Source organism: Capra hircus, chromosome 1 (genome assembly GCF_001704415.2).
Source record: "Capra hircus breed San Clemente chromosome 1, ASM170441v1, whole genome shotgun sequence".
In the NCBI taxonomy this organism is placed as follows: Eukaryota; Metazoa; Chordata; class Mammalia; order Artiodactyla; family Bovidae; genus Capra; species Capra hircus.
In genome coordinates, this window is record NC_030808.1 from 80,634,469 (window position 1) to 80,659,813 (window position 25,345).

The window sequence follows — 25,345 nt, forward strand, 5'->3', positions numbered from 1 at the left end:
TTATGTGGTCTTAATGACTTGTCCTCTTTACCATTATGAAATGACTCTCTTTATCCCTAGTAATAGTCTTGGTTTTGAAATTTGTGTGGTAAGTGTGAGTTGCTCAGTCGTGTCTGACTCTTTGTAACCCAATGAACCCACCAGGCTCCTCATAACTGATAAAACCACCTTAGTCAACTAGTGTTACCAGAGTATATCTTATTTCATTCTTTTAATGGATTTGTGTCTTTATATTTAAATTGACTTTCTTATAGGAAGTATGTTTTGGGGTCTTATTTTTTAATCCATTCTGACAATATCTGCCATTTAAAGTTTTAGAACATTTACATTTACTGTGATAATTGATGTAATTAGGTTTACAACTACTATATTGCTGTTTTCTTTTTTCCAATCTCTTCTTTTATTCCCATTTGCTCTTTTTTCTGAATACTTTTAAATTAATAGAATTTTTTATGATTTTACTTTATCTCCTTTTTTATCTTAGTTTTAACTATGACAGTGTACCTTCAAGTAGTAGTATTTCATTTTGCATATACTATAAGAAATTTACAACAACATACTTCTATTTCCCCAGGTCTTTGTGCTTTTTTACTTCAACATGTTGTAAACCACACAACATGTTGTTATTGTCATAGTTAGCTATCTTTTTAAAAGATTTAGTTAATAAGAAAAATATTCTTAATATTCTTAATATTTATCTACCTGGTTTACTAGTTTTAATGCTCATCATTCTTGTGTGTAAATCCAGGTTTCCATAGATTGTAATCCTAGTAAAAAGATTTCCTTTACCATTTCTTGTAATGTAGGTCTATATAGCTTGTACATTTGAAAAGTTCTTTATTTAGCCTTTTTTTCCTAAAGATATTTTGCAGAATCAAGAAGTCTAATTTGACAGGTTTTTTCCTTTTAGTACTTTTTTAAAGATGTTGTTCCACTGGCTACCAGCATGTTTTGTTTCCGGTAAGAAAACTATAGTCATTCTTATCTTTGCTTCTTTCCACATCAGATGTTTTTTCTCTAGTTTCTTTTATGATTTTCTATCACTTTTAATCAATTTGATTTTGGTGTTCCTTGGTGTAGTTTTATATATATTTCTTATGTTTGGGTTTCATTGAGCATCTTGTGTCTGAGGTCCTCTAGTTTGTATCAAATAACAAATCTGGGAAAATATCAACCATTATTTCTTTAATATTTTTCTGCTCCTGACTCTTCTTTAAGTATTCCAATTACATGTTTATTTGACTACTTGAAGTTGTCCAACGGCTCACTGGTATGATACTTTTTTTTTTAATATAGTCTTTTTGGCTAGTTTCTGTTGCAATGCTTCAAATTCACTAATCTTTCCTTCTGCAATATCTAATCTGCTGTTAACACTGCTCACTATATTTGTATTTTTCATTTAACATCATATCTAGACACTTGAGGTGAACATCATAAAATATCTTTCATGTCTCTACTTAACATATTCAATCTTTCCTCCAACTGTTTTAAAGTTTTTGTCTATTATATCATCTGTATCATTCTGGATCCATTTCAATAGATTTTTCTCATTATTATTATTCATACTTGCTTTGTATACATGGCAATATCTTATTGAATGCCAGACTTTGAAAATTTTACAGTGTTGGTACTAGAAATTTTTGTGCCCTTATAAATATTCTTGCTCTTTGTTTTGGGATACACTTAGGTTTAGTTAAAAATAGTTTGACCTTTAGGGGTCAAGCTTTTAAAGCTTTGTCAAATCAGACCAGGGAGGCCTTTTCTCTAGGGCTAGTTTTCCCAGTTATCAAGGCAAAACTCTTCTGAGTACTCTACTTGGTGGTTCGTTAATTATAGGAGGTTTCTACTTTGATTGCTGGAAATAGACAGTATGCCTGGTTCTCTGTGCAGTCCAGGGATTGTTCCCTCTCATCTGGATTCCTTCCCCAGCCTCAGGTAGTTTCCTTACACATGTGTGCTGATCACTACTCAGATGAGTAATTGAGGGAACTCTCAGCCAGTTACTCAAAAGGCCCTTCTGCAGAGACTGCTGGAGTTCTCTCTGCGCAGCTGCCTCCCATCCAGTGCTCTGCTCTGTGAATTCCACCCACCGTGAGCTCCCCAGACTCCCAGCTCCATCTCTGCAACTCACAGAGATTTCCAGGACCTCCCTGGGTTTCCCTCCTTGTGCCTCAGTCTAGAAACTTTCCAGTCAGTAAGATGTGGCATTTGCAGGGATCACCTCAATTGTTTCCCATCTCTTGGGATCACTCATTGGTGCTGGCCATAATGAATGTCCTATGAACCATTATTTTGTATCTTTTGTCCAATTTTTTAGTTGCATCAGTAGGAGGGTAAAACTGGTCCCTCTTATTCCAACTTAGTTGGCATGGAAGTCACTAAAACAGTGTTTTATTGAGTGAATAATTGGAGGATATAACAATAACTTGAGCTACCTAATACAAAGAATTTTTCACATTTGTCTTATATATTTAAGTTTTTCCATAACTTTAACTCCAGTGAGATTTTAGTACTTCTGTTTCATATGTAATTTCTTAGCAATTTCCTCCATCTCACTATCCTTGTTTTTATTTCATCCTATTGTGCTTTCGTCTCAATTTGCTCACCCCTGAGGCTTTCTACTCCTGTTTAATAGAGGTTGCACCTTCTTGCAATCTACTGAGTGTCCTGCCCTGCAAGAAATGATTTCCAGAGATATGGTCCTCTGAGATTTCAGGATAAAACTTCCTTTCCTCGTTTTGCAGCTCTGTTTCATGGATTCCATCATGGTCTCTTCACAGGGCCCTTTGTGCCATACAGAGTATGTCAGCGACCTTTGGTCTCCCCACTGTCCATGTGGGTGATGGGTAATTCCCTTCTCAAGCCACAGCTAACCTCTAGGACCTGGAAGGCTTTCATGTAGCACAGCTCTGTTGGCCTGAGATGAACTGTTTGCCATTGCTTGGCATTTTGCTTCTCTAAATAGTGTGCTGGTGACATTGCTTTCCCCAGCAGGCATTACTATCGAGGTTGTCACTCCCTCTGCTTATGCCTTCAAGACCCTGTTACTTGGTAGTACAACACTTCAGTTGCATTTTCCAGTACCAGTCTTCCTTTTACTGTTTCCTGTGGTTTTTGTGAGTTGTACTCCTTTATTCAATATTAAGATCATGGATGTAAAGAGGGTGGGGAAAGAGAGATGGCCCTTAAAGTACCTCAAAAAAGTATAATCCACACAGTAAAATATAGGTATCTGGTTTTCTGGTTAGTATTAATGTTAATAACATCAGATTTCTTAACCAGAGGACAAAAAAATGGTTCTCCTATTTCTAGTCCAGTCACTTGGTCTTGTCTGACTCTGCGACCCCATGGACTGTAGACCCCAGGCTCCTCTGTCTATGGAATTTTGCAGGCAAGAATATTGGAGTGGGTTGCCATTCCCTCCTCCAGGGAATCTTCCCAACCCAGGGACTGAACCCAGGTCTCCTGCATTCCAGGTATATTCTTTACCGTATGAGCCACCAGGGAAGGCCTTTCCTACCTATAAGAATGAAAAGAAGGAAATTTTCAGAGGGAAAACTTACTCTACTCCTGTGGTATATTGAGTCACTTTCTGCACTTTCTTTATGCTACTGATTAGGCTTTCAGTAAGTGAAAATTCTTCCTAGTTTCTGGAAGTTAGCTGATTGTTGATCGGAGTTTTCTCTTTTGAACTTTTGTCTTTTTCATTTATCTTTAAATGCACTTGAGAAGAAAACTGTGAAGGGGTATGTTGGTACATGGAGAAGGAAATGGCAACCCATTCCAGTGTTCTTGCCTGGAGAATCCCAGGGACGGGGAAGCCTGTTGGGCTGCCATCTCTGGGGTCGCACAGAGTCGGACACGACTGAAGCGACTTAGCAGCAGCATGTTGGTACATAACCAATAGTCTGGATTTTTGGAGTCCCAGCTAAAATTACCTCTTTGATGTATTCCCCCCAAAATTAAGCTAAATGACATTTACCTGATTGATATTACTAAAATTCACTGTCATCTTTTCTAAAAATTCACATAGCATAAGGGACTTTCTTATATGGCTATAGACTCTTTAAAGGGTCAGAATGCAGTTCTTTCAAGAAGTATGAAGCTTACAAACTGGATTTCTAGGACCTCTGATTTAATCATATCTTTTCTATTTGATCAAAAGCATCATCCATGCCTTTGAAGACATTTATATAAAACTCTTGCCTCTTCCATGAAAAGAATGGGGCAACAAGGGTTTCATATTTACTAAACCTTGTGTCCTTGGATGCTTTCATTTTGCATGATGCAGAAACAAAGATCACAGAGAAGCAAGTGCCTGCTAACAACCAAACAGCTGCGACCCCTGTGGGGAACTTTGTTGCTCAGTCTTCAGGCTCAGAACCCCCCACAGTCTACCTGAAGGATGTCGTGTGTTACCTGTCCCTACTCGAGTCGGGGAGACCTCAGGATAAGCTAGAGTGTAAGTATGTACCCTGTCAAGGGGCTTTGACTTTTTCCTAGGGGAAGACCTAGTGTCTCTCCGTCCTTCTAAACAGGCTGAGGTTGATCTGGGATCCTGGGGGTGGGTACTGCCTCCTTGAGGGAGGTCGTCTGCCCTGTCACCAGTAGTGACATAAACATTTCCTAGAATCTACCCTGGAACACAGTACCAGTTGTATAGGGTGGGGGGGGGGGTGCATTTGACACCTTGGGGTTGAGAATCAAGATCTGGAAAGGGAAGGGGTCTTTAAAAGAGGTGAAGACTCCCTTTCTTTGCTGGCAGGATTTCCTGAAAGCCTCTAATCAGAAAGCTGCTGCTTCCCCTTAGAAGATTTTTCAAGGGAAGATTTGCAACATCTGTCTACCTTCCCCTGTTCCATGCCCAAGCAATTCTTTAACTATGAGGAATCCTTTTTTCCTTGAGACCTAATCACCCTTTACCTTGTTAAAGCTTATTTCTATGTCTTCACCCATCCCAACCCCAAGTGTTTTGGCCTCTACAGAAAGAAGGCTAGTTAATTAAGGGAGTTGAGCTTGGTTTTAAAAACAAGTCTTCAGAAGGAAAATAATAGCAGAAAGGAAAGCCCACAAAGTGCAGTCTCGCAGACAATCACTCTGGAGACGGTCTCGCTGGCCTCTGCGAGCCTACAGGCAAACTTTACAACAGGTTATAGGTAGGTCTTGTTTAAAAATATATATTACTTTGGTTTCTCTTAGGATCTTAGGAGACTTAAGGGAAAAGCATACACATTATAGCAAAAGTTAGAATTCCAGCCAATAATCAGAATAGACAATGAAATAAACATTAGCAAGAAGTCTGGCAGAGGTTAACCCTTGCCAAAAACAAAATGAAACATTTGCTCATTAACTGAGCTTAGAATCTACCCCACAGGTTTGAAGTGTTAATAATTGCCAGTCTTAAATGATAATTTGGAAGCAAATGTACCAGATTTCTGTTTGTACTAACGTTAAAAGGGAAATGTCAGATTATTTCCCACATTCGGTTGGATTTGGGGCATTGTATTTGTTCATAACTACCAGAGAGGATATGGCAGAGTCTTCATATGAGTGCCTCTCAGACTGAATCCTGTAATGGTAATAAAAATAAACTGATTTTAAAAGCTTTTTCTTATAGAAAAATTTAAATACAGATAAAAAAGTAGAGAATGCAAAGAACTTCCCTATATCCATCAACCACCTTCAACAATTACCAGCTTCTGGTCAGTTGTGTTTTATTTATAGCTCCTACTCATTTCTCCTGCACCAGATTATTTTGAAGCCAATTTCGAACATCATATAATTTCATTTGTAAATGTCTCAGTATGTACCTCTGATATATGACTTTTCCTTAAATATAATCACAGCACTGTTATCACATCTAAAGAAAATGATTCCTTACTATTTTCAAACCTTGTTTTCATTATTTTCAGTATTCATTGTTTTCCCATCATGGGAAACAATTCAAACATTGTGTATTTGAATTGGGGTCCAAGTAAAGTCCATACACTGCCATTGGTTACTATGTTGACCTTTTGCTTATTTTTTTCCCTAAAATTTTTTGTTGCAGAAACTTGGTCATTTGTCCTTCCTTAAAGTTTTCTTTAATTAAGTCAAATAAATTCAAATCATCTCAGATTTTAGTGATTGAAACCAAATTAAACCCTAAAAAAAAAACACGGGGTGTGTGTGTGTGTACGAAATGATAGGCTGAAATTTCACCTATTATCAATGTAATAAAAAAGACTCAACATCGAACATCTCATTTTTGCGAAACACTTTAAATGCACTATTAACCTCACAGTAACCCTAGAAAAGTGACATGATTTTTGTCATTTTCTTTATATATATAATTTTGTCATTTATATAGAAGAAAGCATGGAAAAGTTAAATGAGTTGCCCAAGGCCATGCTTCTAAAAAGAAGAATGCTTGCTCATACTTCCTTGTTCTGCTCCTCACAGTAGGACTGAAGTGGGCTCCACATTAGAGCCACCTGGGCCCAGAGTGTCTCTGACCGAGACATTCAGAGGAGCCCCAACAAATTGGAAGCCCATGACCCTACTTTTAAACAACTTTAACTCCAGCCAGAGATACATCACTATATACACAAGGTCCAGAGACATAAAACATGTAGAAGGAAGTGACAACACAAGGGCAGATTAACAAATTAACAGGAGTGCTGTGACCCTGTGGGTACATCCCGAGAGGTCCAGAGTAGTTACATGAGCGAAGGGTCAGTCAGGGGAGGCTCCGCGGAGAGTGCTGGCACGAGGGAACACTTCAAAGGATAGGAAGGAAGTGAAGACATTTTCAGCTCTGCTCCCCACCCTGCTTACTTCTGAGACCACAGACAGAATCTCTACCTTGAGATTAATTAAACAGCAAGTTTCCAAATCTCATAAATGAACATTTAGTCCTTTCCCCAAAATTCATTCCCAAATCTTTCTTATCCTCCATCGCTTCTCTACAGTTAGAATATTGCAGAGGATGTTTCTGAATCACATGTTGACATTTTAGAAAAAGAAATAGTAGCTCCTATCTATAATAGTACCTACTTCATAATATTATTGAGGATTAAATAGTAATAATGATAGGTCCATAAGATGATATATTATGCATATTAAATGCCATATATAAATACTCATTAATGAAAGAAAATAAAAATAACATCTGTTGAGTGTTTTCTACATTCCAAGCACTGTAGATTTTGGTGTATCACTTACGTATTAGTCTTCATTTGAAAAAAGACTTGGGATAAAAAAACTATTCTAATCGCCATCTTACAGATGAAGAAATTGAATCTAAAGAAGATGAATGACTTATCTGATGTGCTAGAGGTGGTAGGACAGGGCCGTGGTCTGAAACTGTCTAACTTCACACCCTTCTTATGTGCAGTGGAAGCAGTGCCCCATCTATCACTCCAGTGTCTGCCCACCACCAGCAGGGCATCTGCTTTGCGGTGTGTTCCCATGATGCTGAGAGGTGTGAATGCTCCATAGGGAATCACACTCATGATCCAGATCTCATCAGCCAAAGAGTTATCACTTAGACAGTCCTAGAAGCCAGGTGGCTTGGTTCTCCTCCCCCTTCCCACCCTCTTTGTAAGGAAGCAGACTGTGCCTTGGAGGGTGGGTTAGTTGGCTGCAACAGACTTCGCCCCAGTGACGGTCAGAACTGACCTAAAAACTGGCACCAAAGTCTCAGCCCATCCTTGGTGCCTGGAAGACCTCCTCAAGCCTCACCTTTGTGTTTCTTGCAGTCATGTTTCGCCTCTATGATTCGGATGAGAACGGTCTCCTGGACCAAGCGGTAAGCTCTCCAAATATTCCTCCAAGATCCAAGAAAGGCTAGGGCAGAGGGGAGCAGGTGAAGGGAGAGTTCAAAAACTCCCAGTTTCACCATCATCAGAATAGCTGTGTCTCAATATGAGCTGCAGAGATGAATAGAAGCCCCCTCCTTCTAGCATCCAAAGAGCCGGGCCAGAGGAGAGTGAATGCCAGCTTGCCTTTTCATTCTAGGAGCCCAAATTGCAAAATCTCAGATTGGGGAGATATCAAATGTAGTTAACTTCCCAGTTGGTTCAGAAATTCCCCCTTCAGTTTCCTACTGAAGTTCAAGAATGGAGGAAAGGAGGTAGGGAGAGGCAGCGAGACCAGGGCAGGAAGACAGGAGGAAGGCAGGTAACTTCTGGTGAGCTTGGCCATCACCCTTGCCTTCTTCTCATATCCTAGGCACTGACACTAGGAGTCTCACTCTATCTTCTCCAAGCACATCATCCCATCCCACCAAACCTGGGAAGCCTGAGTCTTGCCCCCACCTTCTCTCAGGAAGAGGCAGGAATAGGGTGGGGATCATAGGGTGAGAAGAAGGGCAGAAAAGGAAGAAGGCGGAGAGTGGAGAGGGCAGACAGAATCAGACAGGTCCTGTTCTCATGACTGGCAGGGTCAGAGATGGGATGCATTTCCAGAAAGGCTCTGAGGTTGAAGTACATGGAGCTGAGACAGCCCAGAGGGAGGCAGAAAGGGAAGCAGTCCACTAGACCACCTGCATCATCTGGTTCCCTCTCAACCCCAGATGGTCTTAGTGGGATCCCTATTTCAGTGCCGTGGGTTGGATCATGCAAGGGGACCACTGGAGAATCGTGGACTCTTAAACATTTGTTTAATGCTCATTGATTATCTCGTATATGTCAGGCGCTGGTCTAAGCCCTGGGGATGTATCAGTGAGCCAATGGACAGAGATGCAGGTCCTCATGATGTTTTCATTCTAACAAGAACACACACACTGCAAAGTGTAGTCAACTATGTGTTCAATACACATGTGTACCAGAGGAGGATAAAGAAGGGAAAGAAAGTATTGGATGAGCTTCAGTTTTAGCAGGAGGAGCTAAGGAAGGACTCCCTGAGGGAAAGACATCTGAGCAGATACTTGAAGGATTTGAAGGGAGTGAATCATGAGGAATCACCTCCCAGGCAGAGGGAGCAACAAGGGCACAGGTCCTTGAGGGGTGCCTGGAATATCAGCAGATTAAGGACGAGGCAAGAATGAGTGGAGCAGGAGGGGTGAACAAATGAGGTCAGAGAAGTAATGAGAAGGGACACGATATTTGCAAAGCATTCTCAAGCCTTAAAGGTGATTACAAGGGTTTTCTCTGGAGAAGTGGAGAACCGTTGCAGTTTCTGAGCAGACGAGTGACATGATTGACTTAGGTCCTCACAGAGTCTCTCTAGCTGCTGTGTTGAGTCTAGACTGTAGGAACGTAGGCAGGGATACCAGTTGGGAGGCTGTAAAAATAAGCAAGACAAATGAAGGTGGCTTGCCTTAGGGTAGCCGCATTGCAGCTGGTGAGAAGTGGTTAAATTCTGGATCTGTTTGGAAGGTACCATTGGTGGACTGAAGCAAGTCTCAAAATAGTTCTGTCTCTCAACTTCCCACCAAGACCCCTTGGCAGTTGGATATCCAGCCTCTTTGTGAACACTCCCAGTAATGGAGAATTCACCTATTACCTTAAAACAGCTAATCCACTGCTGAGAATGATGTTAGAGAGGGCATCTTTCCGGCATCAAAGCCACCTCTAGTCCACCAAGGAAATTTTCAGTACAAAACTCAATTCTGCCCTTCTCTCCCCTCCCCCAGCCCAGTGGTGAGGTCAAAATAGGCCAACCCTCAACTCCTCCCTCCCTCTGTCCTTCAGCTTATTTCTGCTCTCTCTAGCTGACCAGCGTAGTACCAGTTGTACACAGTAGGCCTTCAAGTATTTGAACATCTGACCACATCTTCCCTAAAATCTTCTCCAAGCTCCAATTTCCTAATTTCTACAGTATTTCTGGTAAAGCAAATTTAAATACCCACTCTAGTCAAGCTCTAGTTTGGTAATGCCATTCTTAGAATATGGCATAGAACTGAACCTGCCGCTCCAGGATTCCTTAAGTATCCGTATCAGGAGAACTCGTTCTTCCTGAAATCTGCCCACTCTGCTTCCTGAAAACGCCCACCCATTTACACAGCTCTAGATCAAGTCTAATTCTCCAGTTCACAATCACATTGTTTGCTCACATTGAATCTTGAGCCCTGCTAGATTCACAAGATGTGCCACTGGAACATCTGCTGGGCTCTGTTCCCACCTTACTGCCCACTTCCTTTTCCCCACCTACTGCCTCATCTGCAGTTTTGCAGTGGGCTATTTTCTAATTTAAATGAAATACAATGTTAAAAATCCCTGTTGGGTTTTAGCTTGCTTATGTTGACCCACCCAGCATTCTGTCAGGTGAAAGTAATACCTTTAACCCTTGCTTTAGTTCTCCAACACGCGTCCCCAAATCAACTTCATTATGAATATCCTAGATGGTACCCTAACTGTGCAAATGCTCCCTCAGTCCAGTGTGTTTCCGTGGGACTCTCAGGGCACTGATTCATTAGCATCCAGCAGTTCTGTGAGGCTTTAGATGGAGCCTGGCCTTGCTCCCAAACAAAAGGCTCACTCATTAGAGAAGCGTAGCCTTCATGAATTTCCTGTTTCAGGAGTCCCAGACCCAGGGCTGGACTTGATACAAAGGATACAAAGGAGATGCCAAAAAGAATCTGAATCATAGTGCCTGAGAAAGGACCAACCCAGTGGCCCTACATCCAACTGAAACTGACCCCCAAGGGGTATAGATGAATCCCAAGTTGCTAAAGCTGTGGGAATGAGGTGTGGGAAAAGGGGGGGGGGGAAGAAGTGCCTTGGTTTGTAAGTATTTTTAGGAGCTGTGATCACAAAGAAGGAGGAAACAGGAGTGCTTTCTGTGCTGAGTCAAAGTGCAGAATAGGGGAAGGAAGGTGGATTTAGGAGAAGGTCAGTGTTCAGTGAGCTTTCTGCATACCTCTGGCTTATCCACGGTCTATGCTTCTTGTGAGCTTTGTGGTCAAGGCAGAAATAAAGAGCAGAAATAAACAGTGAGCTCATGATGAAATGCCAGTGTATTGTACCAGCCGCTTCTCACACGACACCCTGCCCATCTTCCCACGGGGTTTGATTTTGACTCTTGCTCTTGGAAACACATCTTCAGTTGGTTTCTCTCCTTGATGTTTTCTAGGAGATGGATCGTATTGTCAGCCAGATGCTGCACATTGCCCAGTATCTCGAGTGGGATCCCACGGAGCTAAGGCCTGTAAGTTTCCAGCAACCTGGGGTGACTTCCCAGTGAGCTTCTAAGATAAGAGTGGGACTTGAAAAAACACATTTGTTTACAGTAGAGTGTCTCCCAGACTCATCTTCTCAGAGGTGTCTCCTTTGGGGTCCTACACCTCCTTGACCTCCCACTTCTCTGATAGGAAAAATTAGAGGCAACAGGGAAGAGCGTAGACTAATTTAAATAATAATACCTAATAATTCCCCCTAGCTGAATTTTTATAACAGGAGTTCATAGGTCAGAGAATTTAGTGCTAGAAAGAAATTCAAAGATTTTTCTCAGTCATCAGATAATAATTATTACATTGGAGGCTCCCATGAGACCAATATTATGTTTGGCATTTTGTATACATTTTCTCTAATCTTTGCTACCAGGCTGCAAGCACAGCAATGCTAGTTCTATTTTGCAGATGGGCAAATCAGAAAAACAGAGCCCAGAGAGTCCAGGTGGCTTGCTTAAGGGCACACAGGTCTGGGAAGAGCCAGGCTGGGACCTCTGTTCCCCTCACCCCAGTTTGCTCTGTCACTGCCCTCTACTCACTCTGGATCAGAGAGAAAGGGGTAAAACACAAGAAAACTCAGAACAAAAGAGAAAGCAAAGGGCGGGGGTGGGCGGAGAAGCCGAGGGTGGAAGTGGACAATTGTTGCCCTACGGATTCGCAGATACTGAAGGAGATGTTACAAGGCATGGACTACGACCGGGACGGCTTTGTGTCTCTTGAGGAGTGGGTCCACGGAGGGATGACCACCATCCCACTGCTGGTCCTCCTGGGCATGGACGACTCTGTAAGTTGCACACGTGAGGTCCAAGACCCCTCGCCTTTCAGAAACAGCAGGTTTCATGTGGAAGTTAATATCCTTGGTTTCTGTTCTGGATTTGCCAGTGGGTACCTCATACGCTCCAGGCCACCCCCGAAGTCCTCTCTTTCTTACCTGTTAGTGCCTGAAATATGTTCATTCATTTGACAGACATTTACTGAATTATTACTAAATAAAGATACTGTCCTGAGGACTGAGAGGAGACACAGATATCATATTCACTCACCTGAAACTTCTGTTCAACCACGCAAAGAACAAAAAATTTTTAGGGAAGAATTCCATCTTTTCTCAAAATTAGCTGTAAAAATGCTAAGAGAGTTTGGGAAAGAAGGGAAGCAGGGAGGGAGGGAAGGAAAGGAAAGGAAAAATACTGATCTGTTGTGAGGCAGAGAGTGTTCAATGATAATATTTAGCAATCAGAATAACCAGATAAGATAGATATTTTTTTACCCATTTATACAGATGGAAAATTGGAGATTCTGAGTCTGAAGATGGAAAAGAGGAGCCAGCATTTATGTGTTGGAGAAGGAAATGGCAACCCACTCCAGTGTTCTTGCCTGGAGAATCCCAGGGATGGGGGAGCCTGGTGGGCTGTCGTCGATGGGGTACCTGAGTCTAAAGAACCTGCACTTTTGAACACCCCACACTTAAGAGTGAGACCAGTGGAAGAAACTTTGCCCTGACTCTGAGGGATGCATGGGATTTTGATACCCCATTCTTGAGCTAAAGATCAAGCGAAATGATATTTGATCTGGTTCTCAATAATGGGCATGGTTTGGCTGGTGGAAGAGAGTTTACAGGCAGAAGAGCTTGATCAAAAACCGACGTGAGAGAAAGTTCAGGGTGTGTTAGAGAAACCTCCCAATATTTATGTGAAGCACTGGCGTCTGACCTGGTCTGCTTATTTACCATGAAAAGTAGCTTCCATACATGAGGTAGGGAAGGTTAGAACCAGGAGTGCAAATGGCAGCATTAGCGTTTACCAGTGCAGCGACATGGGCTGTAAACAACACCTGTTTGAGATTACTGAAATGGCATAGAGGGGGACAGAAGAGAAGGTTCAGCTAGGTTGGCCTCTAGCTGACACTGTTGCCCATGAAATGTTCATCTGACAGTTCTGCAGTTCAGGACTAAGAATCCTGCAATTATCTCACAGCATGTTTAGGTCTTTCTGTGTACTAATAGAAATCAATGAACCAGGAACTCCTTTATCCTTAGAACCCTGGAAGGTCAGAGCTAGAAGAAAATTTGGTGATCCCTGGTCCATCCCTTTTGTTTTTTATACTGAGGACTAGAGAAGTAAAGGCGCTTGCGGTTGGTCACACACCTAATTAGTACCAGAGCCCATCTTCCATATTCAGTAACAGGACATTTCTCATGCAGTGATGAGCCTCTACTGTGTGCACGAACCCACGTGAGCTAGGACCTCGGGGAGCCCAGATATGTATGGTATACTTTCTGCTGTTAAGGTTCAAGATGATACCTGAATCAAAGTAGGAGTTCTGCTTGAGTGTTGTTCTAATACCAATTTTGGGTTTTTGGTTTGTTTGTTTTTTTCCTTTTCTCTGCTGCTACTGCTGCTAAGTCGCTTCAGTCGTGTCCGACTCTGTGCGACCCCATAGACGGCAGCCCACCAGGCTCCCCCGTCCCTGGGATTCTCCAGGCAAGAACACTGGAGTGGGTTGCCATTTCCTTCTCCAATGCATGAAAGTGGAAAGTGAAAGTGAAGTCGCTCAGTCGTGTCCGACTCTTAGCGACCCCGTGGACTGCAGCCTACCAGGCTCCTCTGCCCATGGGATTTTCCAGGCAAGAGTACTAGAGTTGGGTGCCATTGCCTTCTCCTCCTTTTCTCTAAAACATAAGAATAGAGATGGGACATTTTAATCACAAAGAACCCATTTCTAGTTCTATTTCTTAGGTGGGACTTGCTGAGCCCAAGGTGCCACCAACTCTTTGTTTAGAGGGGTTCCACTTTTTATGGCTGGAAGAGGGAGAGACATCATTTCTCCAACGTTCTCCCCAGGGTCTCCCCCCGATGCCAAATGAACCTTGTAGAAAACCATACTTTACATCAGGAATAATGCAAACAAAAAGCAAAAGTGCATTTGGTTTTCGTGAATCAAAAGTTTTCTGTGTTCATTTGAAAATATGCACTACGTTGTATGTTTTTCACTTAATAATTGGGGTTCTAGGGAAAACATTCCTCGATGTCTTGTAAGTCACAGGGCTTGTTTGGCTTTTATCAAAACCCGCTTATTGCCACTGAAAAGTCTGGAGATCTCTGAATGGGATAAATGAGAAACAATCTGTCTCCAAGGAGCTGTAGGCGCAGCTTTCGTGGTGCGCAGGACTCCCAAACACTGCAGCCTCCAATGTGCAAAAATAAAAGAGCCACATGATGGCGCTATAACCCAAGCAGAAATGTTACTTTTTCCAAGTCAAGGTCCTTTCGGTTCTTACCCTGTATCTGTGAAAACAGTATCTGAGTAAGGGAGAGTCAGCTAATTAATTTTGCTCATGAAGGCATTTTTAGGTCAGGTGACCGACCTTCGGGCTGGGTCTGCTAAGAATACTGTAATTTCCCTTTTGTCCATGAAGGAAAACCCTGGTTGGTGGAGATACAAGAAGAAACATGGATTTGGAAGCCATTATGACCCCTGGCTTGGCTCAGTCACTTAATATTTGTGCGGTCTTGGGCTGTTTATCTGACTTCCATGAGTCTCTGCTTCTTCGTTTCTAGACTAGGTATAAATCTACCTCCTCTCATGTAGGAAAACACTCTTTACTTTTGTGTTCCCTACTCCCTAGTGCAGAGTAAGAATAAAAGTGTTCATTTACAATGTGTCAGGCACTGGATTAGGAGCTTCACTTATATTTTATTTCGTTTTTATAATAATCCCTTGTGGTCAATGTTTGTCAAAAGAATGAATGAATCTGTCTTTTAATGAATCATTTAATCAATTAATGAACCCATTTACTAAAGTAGAAACCATTAGATAAAAGGCTTTAATTCTATAAAACTCGGGTTTTGGAAGAAGCAGGGTTTTGAGGTGGTAAGAAGAAAAAAGCATGTTCTGGCCCCAGGAGGAGACCAGCATTTGAAAAGGCACGTGGGCTTCTCTGGAGACCATTAACAGAGGAGTCAAGCACAGGAATAGGTCTGGCCACTACGGCCAGCCCAAACCAGAGGGGCCAGAAATAAGTCAGTCCAGCACGTTGGACTCCATGTACCTGACTCTCGATCGTTATGAGCTTACAGTACTTTTTTTTTTTTTTTTTACTACCCTTAAGATCAGCCCAAGAGTGTTACTTTTTTGATGGAGTCTATGACAAAAGTCCAAGGACACTGTATGTGGAGGGATGCTCCTGAAACCAGTCTCCAGTGAGGCTGTGCTCCCAGGGGCTAGAAGGTGTTGTGATTATGTCAAGCTTGGCTTATCTGGTGGATAAGGATGAATTTGCTTCTGAGCCAAGCCGGGGGAAAGGATTTAACCCTCTCTGTCTCTTTGTTATTTTTTTCTACGTACAGAAAGTTTGATGAGAGGAGTACAGTATTTTTACTAAGCTAATTTTTTCCTGATTATAAAACTAGTACCTCCTCAACTGTAAAAAATTTGACAAATACAGAGAAAGTAGAAATTAGAGAATAAAATAAATCTGTAGTGTTGTTAGCTATGGCTAACCTCTGTTAACAATTTGGTCACTTTTTTTTTTCCCATCTAATGTATCATTATATAAAACCGAGATCATAATATGCCATCAAATTTGCATTCTGCTTTTTTGTCTTAGCACTTAGCATCATGAGCACATTCCCAAGCCATCCAAGGTTCTTATGAGTATCTTTTTGATGGCCACTTAACATTAAATCATAGAGATGTACTGCAAACCTTTTGGTCATTTTTGAGGGCTTTAGGATATTTTCAGTTTTTCGTTATTTTAAATAATTCTGGGCTCAACATCTGATAGAGCACAAAAGTGCTCATATATCTTTCAAAAATTTATTTAGGATAGAATCCAGGAAAGGAAATTTGTATGTAGAAAGTTATAAACATTTAAAGGACCTTTAGATAGAGAAATGGATGGATGAATGGATAGATGGATAGATAAGATGGTTGATAAATGATAGGTGATTGATGGATAATAGACAATTGATAAATAATAGGTGATTGACATAATAAATAGATGCTTGACAGATAATAGATAAATGATTGAAAAAAGAAAGGACGAAGTTAAGAGAAAGATAACTAAGTTAGTTTGTTCTGATTTCTACTCCGTCAGCCATGCAGGAGAGGGCTAATTTTATCTCCCACACACATACTCCATTCAGTCCTAATTTTTAATTTTTGCTTATTTTAGAACATACACACATACACACACAAAGGATTTTGTTTTTATTTGCATTTCTATTCAGAGTATTTATATCAGTAAATTAAACAAATAATTCATCTTCCAAACATGAGAAGAAACTCTTTTTAGAGAAAGTGGGGCTTCCTGCTGAGCATCGCATTCTGAAATTGCTGTCCCCTCAGGGCTCCAAGGGGGATGGGAAGCACGCCTGGACCCTGAAGCACTTCAAGAAACCAACCTACTGCAACTTCTGCCACGTCATGCTCATGGGTGTTCGGAAGCAAGGCCTCTGCTGCATTTGTGAGTAAACTTCCTTCAAACCCTTTTTCGCCAGGAACTGGCTTGCTCTGCACATGGTTGAGCCAGTCCCAGGAAGGTTTAGGCATCTCTCCTTCCTAGCTTGAGGGACCTGCCATATTTTTCCCACAGCAGGAAATTTAACAAGACCTCCATGTCCTATTCTTATTCAACCCAAATCAAATGAATATTAGTCTGCTGGAGTTATGTCATGAGCCACTGACTCCCTAGAAAAAAGTTATTAAAATTCACAGGTAACTAAAAAGCATCTCATATTACTTTGAGTTGCGTTTTGCTAGTGAATGTTTGCATGGTCAGAAGAACCTGAGGGTTTTTTTAATTAAATTAATATTCATAAATACAATGGAAATTAAAATTATCCATTTGTTGTACTTTATAATCCACTTAGTGAAGTCAGACTTGAAAGGAGTTAAAAAAACATGAGAAAGGAAGGAGGGAGCCTGGAAAAGAGAGCAGAAGAAAAAGACGGAGGGGAAGGAAGAGAGAAGGGGTGATAGGGGAATGCATGTGAATTTGGGGGACAGGAAGAGAGGGGAAGGGCTGCAACAGGAAGGCTTTGCAAGGCCCAGGGTGTATGGGTGCCGAATCCTGCCTGCCCCCACCCCAACCTCAGGATGCAAACAGCAAGCACTCAGCCGGAACCCTCCAGGGACCGGGGACCTGATGCTGTGGGGAGGGCCCTTGGGTATGGTGTGGGTCACCAAACTGTTTCATCTGCCATGGACGTGGGAGCCAGGCAGCAGGCAACCTCCACCACAAAAGACATCGTAGCAGAGCTGGGCCCAGTGTCCCTTGAACAAGCGTCAGCAGGCATAAGAAGGGGCCCCCTGTCTTTCCAGCACCCTCTCATATCTGGCTCTCATGCACTTTTCATAGACCCAGCCTCATTCCTAGCAGGTTCTAGGCCTGTGGCATAGTAGTAAGTAGTAACAACAATAAATTTGTGGAATAGCTATTCTGACTTGCACAAGTGGTGCTTTATACAAATCATTTCATGCTGCAAATCTCCCCAAAGTAAAAGCTAATTTTATTCCCATCTTGTAGAACACTCTGAATTTCAGAGCTGTGACGGCACATACCCTAGATCATGTGGGTAGTTACAAAGGGCAGAGCCAGAGTTCAGGCCCAGATCTGCCTGTCTGCAGAGTTAGAGAGACCCTGGCCTTGCTTTCCACTCCCCAACATCCCGACATTCAATACTGTGTTGTTGGCATAGCCAGGGTGACACCTCACATTCCCTTTAAGGGATGTTTTCCTGCTGCGTTCACCAGTGAAAGCCAGTGGGCGGGGTGGAGGGTGTAGAAGCATGTCTGGGAGATAACCATGGATTCCTGTCAGTGAATAACTGGGGACTTGAATTTCCAGTTGGCAAGGCCAGCTCCACATGTCCCCTACCCCATGGAGGGAGGCCTGGGCCTCAGCTAGTGGGGAAGAGGATGGTTGACCTTCCCTAGGTGGTCACTCACAGGCACTATTCTTATTTATTTATTCATTTATTTTGCAGACTGTAAATACACTGTCCACGAACGCTGTGTATCCAAAAACATTCCTGCGTGTATCAAAACGAACTCCAAAACCAAAAGGGGCGAGGTTGGTGATACCAGTTGCCTTGTTCTACTGCATGCTGTATCCCGGGCAACATATCCATCTCCACAGATTCCTGGACAGGAAGGGGCTTTGGGAGCTTTATCCTGTCCCTTCTCTGCCTCGAGGACCACACTGAAACCATCTTGTCCATCCATCAATCCATTCAGCATCTCCCTAGTACCCACCCACCCTGTGCCAGGCCCTGTTCCTGGGGGTATGAGGGTCATAAGGTGGTCCTCAGCCTGGGGAACCATGCAGTCTAGTGGGAGGAGGCAGGCACATAAGCAGAGCATAATGTAGCGAGCAGCGTGGTAGTGATCGCACTGTGTGGGACTTACAGTTGAGGCATGGGGGCGGAGGGAAGGGAGAAGAGACGAACAAGGAAGCTTTCACCAAAAAAAAAAACAAGTGGCATTTGAGTTGTGTCTTGAACCCAAGTCAGTAGGATTTCACAAGGAATTGAGGAGGACAAGGCTCTCTGGGCTGGAGAAACCTCAAGAGTGAAGGCATGGATACGTGGCTTATTCTGGGGTCTGTACTTGGTTTAGTGTGACTGGCATAGAGGAGGGTCAGAGGGAAAGGCAGGAGATGTGCTCTGGACTGGGGAGATCCAGGCTGAGGAGCTGGGAAGGAGGTTCATAAATAGCTAAGGGACTGCTAAAGAATTTTGAGCATGTGAAGAGATGATTGGGTTTGCAAATTAGGGTCACTGCTGGTACTCGAGATAAAGAACCTACCTGCCAATGCAGGTAGATGTAAGAGATGCAGGTTTGATTGCTGGGTCAGGAAGATCCCCTGGAGGAGGTCATAGCAACCCACTCCAGTATTCTTGCCTGAAGAACCCCATGGACAGAGGAGCCTGGCGGGCTACAGCCTAAGGGGTCACTGAGCTGGACATGACTAAAATAACTGAGCATGCACACACCCTCTGACTGTGGTGCCAGAAAGAGATCAGATCAAAGAGGGGCAAACCCGTCCAACAGTTCAGGCAAGACAGGGCTGCCGAGGGCCTGCCTGGGTTGGGTCTGTACTCACGTTCTCTGCTGTGTCTGTGCTGAGTGACTGCCCCCCAGTCACGCCAGCTGTTGAGTGTTCTGACTGTCTCACTGGCAGAGAAAAAGGACTTAAAGGGAAAGGGGAGAGTTTGAGAGAGAATTTGGAGGTCCTACCACCAGAACTTGGTGGCAGTGGTGTAGGGAATGAGAGAGGGAAGGAGGCTGGAAATGGCTACCATGTTTCTAAGGTGGCCATGTAGGGGTGCCATTCACTGAGTCTGGAAATAGACACTTCTTCAAATTAGCAGGGGAAGGACACTCAGAGTTATTGCAGAGGGAAGAGCCCATTAAGGAATCTGAGTCAGGAGATGATGAGCAGGCGGGAGTAGTCTCCAGCCATCCGCAGAAGGAGTCTGAGAGAGAAGGGTGCCTCCAGGGACACACATGCATGCCTGCGAGGCACCATGTGGCCTCTTGTCTGATCCCCCCGCACCATGCCCATGCACACGCCTTTCCATGCCCACGCCTTTCACCAGGACATACGGTGCGCCTCCTAGGCTCAGGCCCTGAGCCTGCACTCTGGCCACTGCCACACTCAGAATAGAGGGAGACCACTAGGGCACATTCCTGGCTTTCTGAGACTCCAGGGGCAACCCAAGTCCTTTACTATCTCTTCTGATCCCAGAAGAGGAGGGAGAAGGCAACGTGGTGTTGGGAGCGTCCATGGACTTGGAGTCAGGAGACCTGGCCCTGAGTCCCTGCTTGGCCACTTCTCAGCCTTGGAACCTAGGACCAGTCACTTAACTTCTCTGAAGCCTCATTTTTTTTTTCTATATATAATGAAAATAATAATAATCTTGGAGCAAATTAATTGTGACCATGTTGGTAACAGACTGATTAGGAAACCGAGTTCTTTACATCCTCAGGGGTGAACGGCAGGTGAGAAACCACGAAGTAAATGGGACGCTTAGAGCAACAGTTTTACCAAAAACCTTTTGGGAGGAGGACACAGTAACTTAACTGATAAGTAATTTAAAACTTGTATCTAATACAAACATGGACGGTGTCAGGTAAATAGTCCATGTGTTTTTAATATTGTGCTTGTTGTTGGCACTTCAGGCTATGCCCCCACATTTCCCCAGAGTCCATAGCCACCCCTTCTGCTATTCAGGGTGCCCTAGTAGAGAACAGTTTTTAGAAGTTCTGTAGAATTCCTGGGGTACTTAACTGAGTGCTCAGCCCCCCCAGAATTTGGCATCATGGGTCACTTTGCACTTACAGTCACATGCATACACATACGTGCCCACCTGTTTCCCAGGTTCCTGGGCTGCTCTAGAAGCAGGTCCTGGCCAAGAAGCAGGTAACAACCAGCAGCTCTGCAGGAAAAAGATGTGAAAGCCGCTAGCTGATGACCCACACTAATTCCTCTGGGCTTTCTCTCTAACTTCCTTACAGAGTGCTTCTCACCCTGGGCTGCACTCAGGGGGCTTTAAAACAAACTAATGATGGGCCTTATCCTCAGGGACTTTAATTTACTTGACTTGGAGGGAGGGCTGGGCATTAGGACTTCTAGAAACTCCCCAGGTGGTCTTAAGGGGCTGCTAAGATTGAGACACACCAGCCCATAGAAACAAGAAGGGCAAAGGGAGTTCCTGATCAGAGTGCCTCCCAAGGCCCAGGGCTGTACTAGGAAGGCCCTTCCAAATAGGCTGGCTCCTTTAATTCTCCCTGCAAGCCCAGGGGTAGGGCTTATTATGCCAGTTTCTACAGATGAAGGACCTGAGACTCAGAGAGGTCCAGGAACTGGCCAAAGGTCACCCTGCTATAAAGTGGAAGATCAGTGACTCTCACCAGCTTGGTCTGCAGACCACACCCTCCTGTGTTTCCCTGCACAGAGCAGCCTTCCAAAAGAGAGTGCTCGCAAGCACATCCCTTTGCAAAGAGGTCCGCAAGACAGGCAGATGGACTGCCAGACGAGGCACTGCTCAGAGGCTTAACTGCCGGGAGATGGACTGTTCAAAAAGCAGGCAAAGTGGCTTTCGTCTAGCTTGATTAGAGTGAGAGTGATTAGGTAGGGAGAGACCACCCTGTGCGATTCAGCTAAGCTGCCCAGTGCCCGCTAAACAGGAGCCAGCCCTCTGGCCTCCCCATCCCTGTGCTCTTCCCAGACCTTCTCCTCAGGCCCAGGGCGCTGGGCCGTGGGTCTGCAGCCTTCCCTGGCATCCTTCCCTTCCCTCCTGCAGGTGATGCAGCACGCATGGGTGGAAGGGAACTCCTCCGTCAAGTGTGACCGGTGCCACAAAAGTATCAAGTGCTACCAGAGTGTCACCGCGCGGCACTGCGTGTGGTGCCGGATGACGGTGGGTTGGCGCCCAGGGCGGCCCTGCTTCTTTTCAGTGTGGGGTTTTTTGTTTGTTTTTTTTCGCTCAAGCTGCATCCAGGCAGCAGTGGACATCTTGCCAGGGGGCGTGAGCAGAGCTCCATGGGCAAGGCTGGAGGGGCACCCAGAGCCGCTGCCAGTGCCCAAAGTCTAATTGCCTCCAGTAAATCATCAAACTGCGCAGAGAGAGGGTGTCCCCCCGCCCCCGCCCAGGTCTGCTTAAGATGATGCTGGCCAGTCTGCTGTCTTTGTGACCAGGCGGCTGAGAACAGCAGGCTGGACCATTAGCTTCCTTCTCCTGGGTATTGGCTGGGCCACGGGCATTGACAGAGTGAGAGAAGAATCAGACACCAGAATCACTGTGTCAGAGGAAGCCACAGTGCTGATAGCAGCCCCACTGCCTGGGCCAGAGGCCTGTGCCCCCCAGCCGCAGCAAACGTCCACGTCCATCCTGGACACCCAAGAGCTGCCTGACCTGCCTTCCATAGCGGACTCCGTGCTGCATCTTGTCCCCTTTACCCCCAGGTATCATAAAAAGGACAGATCTCCAGATCAGACTGCAGAACTCTGAAAACACAGAGGGTGAGCCATGGGGTTTACTTCCAGCGTCTCATGAGTTTCTTCAACAAGATCTCCTTCCTGCCAGTGTCTCAGTGCCTAGGGAGCAAACAACCAAGGGGGCCTCTGGAATCCCCATGCGGCTGCCACACTGACGGCCCACAAGTCTGCCTGGGACCATTTCGCTCCAGCTGCCACGGGCAGCACTGGGTCTCCTTTCTCTGCCCACGGCGGACTTGGCATCCCTAAGCACACACCGCACAGGCAAACACACACACTGTCTAAGCTATACTGCCAAAGCGGCAGTGCATCAGGATTTGAAGGCGCCCTAGACAACTTGCCTCCCTAGGAAGCTTCTAGCCTCTCATACTTGACATTTCCTTGAACGCTTTCACTCACTCTCGCCTTCATTTTTCCCCTCCAGTTTCACCGCAAGTGTGAATTGTCAACGCTGTGTGATGGTGGAGAGCTCCGAGACCATATTTTGCTGCCCACATCAATATGCCCCATTACCCGGGTAAGTGTTGCCTCCCAACCACAGGGCTCTGTCTCCACCCCCACCCACCTCCACCACCCCCCGCCCCGGGCAACCCCAGCTCACATTTCAGATGCAGGAGCGTTTAGACATTTACATCCCTCTGCGGGCTCCCTCAACAACTCTTAGGATTTGTGTTTTCAGCACAAGTTGAAGAGAGGTCAGTGCTGCACAGTCAGGTTGTCAGCGAAAACTTCCCAGGCTGAAGCAGTCCCGACCACCACCACCCAAAATGCTCTGACATGGCCCAGCAAGAAAAGCACATTCTTCGTTCCCAGCACCTTGCAGGCAGATCACAGCTCAAGGAACCCCAGTCACCACCCGTGCACAGCAAGGCTTCCCAGGCCTCCCTTATCTCTGTCTCCCTCTCTTGCTGTGTCCAAACATGGACTTCCCACTGTCTTGAAGATTTCCAAGGGTGTCACAGCCCCATCCTGGAAATGAAAGCTGCAAAATTAAACTCCAGTTGTCCCCATCTGAAATTCTTTCTGTCTCCTGTGTTGAAGACCCTTTTTTTCAAACCAAGTACCAAAGACCTTAAATTGTTCTCTTTTCATCTTAGAGATGTGGCTGAGGATCACTGACTCCTCACATTTCACCCTTTACTTGACCATCTTCTGTCTCATTAAAAATTGATGGGGAAAAAAAACACTTTCAAAAACCATTTGGCAGTATCTACTAAGTTGGAGTTACACAAACTCTATGACTCAACAAGTCCCCTCCTGTCTATCTGAGAAATACAAGCATTTATTCCACCATAAGACACGCACAAGAATGTTCCTATCAACTTTATTCATAACAGTCAAGCACTGGAAACAAGCTTAATGACCACTGACAAGAACAGATTAATAAGTTGAGGCAGATTCATATAATGTAATACTGTATCGCAATGGAAAAGAGCCATGCTTTGATGCAAAAATATGGGTAATCCCAAAAATATAATGCTGAACAAAAGAAGTTGGACTCAAAAGACATAGTATATGATTCCGTTTATATGAGACTCAAAAGCCAGGCAAAGTCAACATGGCATCAAGAATCACAATGGAACGATACCAGAAGATGCAGTATGACAAGGGCAGGTGCATACGCAGAAATTCATAGAACTGTAGGTTTAGATTTGAGCATCTTACTGTATGTGACATAAACTTCAATAAAATGAATAATAAACATTGAAGAAAAAACAAAACCGGAAAGATGACTTAGTGTCGTATCGTTTAGGTAGTGCTAAGCATAGAAACCAGATCTCAGGCCTTGCTCCTCAGAGATCAAGCTTCTAAATCAACAGAGTAGATTTCTGCCCATTTCAGTGTTTCCTCTGAAACACTGTGTTCCTTCCAGTGTTTCGAAGTCAAAGTCAGGGCAAGCGATGACAAAGGCCTGGAGAGTCTTTGAGGAACCCAAAGGGAGCATTTCTTTGTTTTGGTTCAAAGCCCCACTTTGAAGACTCCATCCTATGCTATACTGGTTTCCTATTCTCTTTCTTTATATTAACCATTTGTTTTTCTTTTGATTTCTTTTTTTGCAGCAGGCATATTTTTTTCAAAGGATGCTTGTCTTTCCTCTTTTCACAGGACAGGCCAGATGGGAAGTCTGATGGCAGCGTGTCAGCCAAGGGTGAACTTGTCATGCAGGTACCTCAGCGAACCCTGAGTTTGTTCATTCCTTCTAAGCTGGTCCAAGGTTGTGGAGGGGAGGACAGGATTTGAGTTCTAGAGAAACACATCTTAACATCTGCCTTCTTATCTGATCGATTATATCACAGAAGACACTGGATTTCCAGTCTCTGGGGTTACCTTTGGCCGCCATGCTGTAGGCAAGAGGTGCAAAGGGAGATTGGTTGATCCCGTAGCTGGCCACACTGGCTTTATCACCTTTTAAGGAACACATTGCATAAAACTCCAGTGTGCATACCCCCTGAATAATAACAAGAATGTGGCCTAAAAATAGACAATTGGGTTTTCCAAGACTGCCAAGCTGTCTCCAGAATGTGATCTGCCAAAAGAGTTAAATAGATCCAAAAGTTCTCCTTCATCCTTAAATGTGTATTTAAGAACTCAGTTTTTTTTTTTTTTTTAACTTGGATTCACCAGTGAACTTCTCTCTGTGCCTTTCACAAAGAGCCAGGGAATGCAGAAAAGGCAGCCTGGTGAGGTGGAATGAGAAACAGGAAAAGAAAGAACACTGGGGCCTCTTCCTCTCCCTCTGACCCTTAAGTTTCCTTGTTTGAAAAGGTGCATAGCAAATCCCTGCACTGCCCACCTCCCAGAGATGCTCCAAGAGTCAATGAGAACTTGTAGATGAGTATAAAACATAAGGCACAGTGATGTCAGAAGCTTGATGCGGGAAAGCTCTAGACACCTTGAAGGGGAGAGAGTCAGATGGAGCACGTGCACAGCACAGCTATGTCAGTTCACAGCTGGCATCTATCTGCTTGTCCTGCATCTGTTCTGATTGGACAGTGTCCATGCTATGCAGGTGGTTCAGCATTCTGAATATCACCCCCAGAGGTAAAGACTTACTTCTCAGTCTCCAAGATGCTTCTGGGTACCACACAAATAATCACCCTTGGCAGATGAAAAAATTCCTAAAATTTGTAAAGAATGTTGCTGTCCATTTCAACTTATCTGGCACTGGGTTTGCTGAATTTTTAGCTTGA

The 25,345-nt window shown here is 44.1% G+C and overlaps 1 protein-coding gene across 1 annotated transcript in view; it reads left to right on the forward strand.

The window, feature by feature from the left end:
- The window catches only part of DGKG (diacylglycerol kinase gamma), a 159,475-nt gene that overhangs the window by 20,317 nt on the left and 113,813 nt on the right, over window positions 1-25,345 (forward strand). Inside the window, exons 5-13 of the mRNA XM_018050170.1 lie at window positions 4,292-4,462; window positions 7,740-7,789; window positions 11,056-11,130; window positions 11,814-11,936; window positions 16,499-16,616; window positions 18,139-18,224; window positions 21,460-21,576; window positions 22,579-22,671; window positions 24,261-24,320. Coding sequence (XP_017905659.1) covers window positions 4,292-4,462; window positions 7,740-7,789; window positions 11,056-11,130; window positions 11,814-11,936; window positions 16,499-16,616; window positions 18,139-18,224; window positions 21,460-21,576; window positions 22,579-22,671; window positions 24,261-24,320 — 893 coding nt within the window. The remainder of the gene's footprint in view (window positions 1-4,291; window positions 4,463-7,739; window positions 7,790-11,055; window positions 11,131-11,813; window positions 11,937-16,498; window positions 16,617-18,138; window positions 18,225-21,459; window positions 21,577-22,578; window positions 22,672-24,260; window positions 24,321-25,345) is intronic.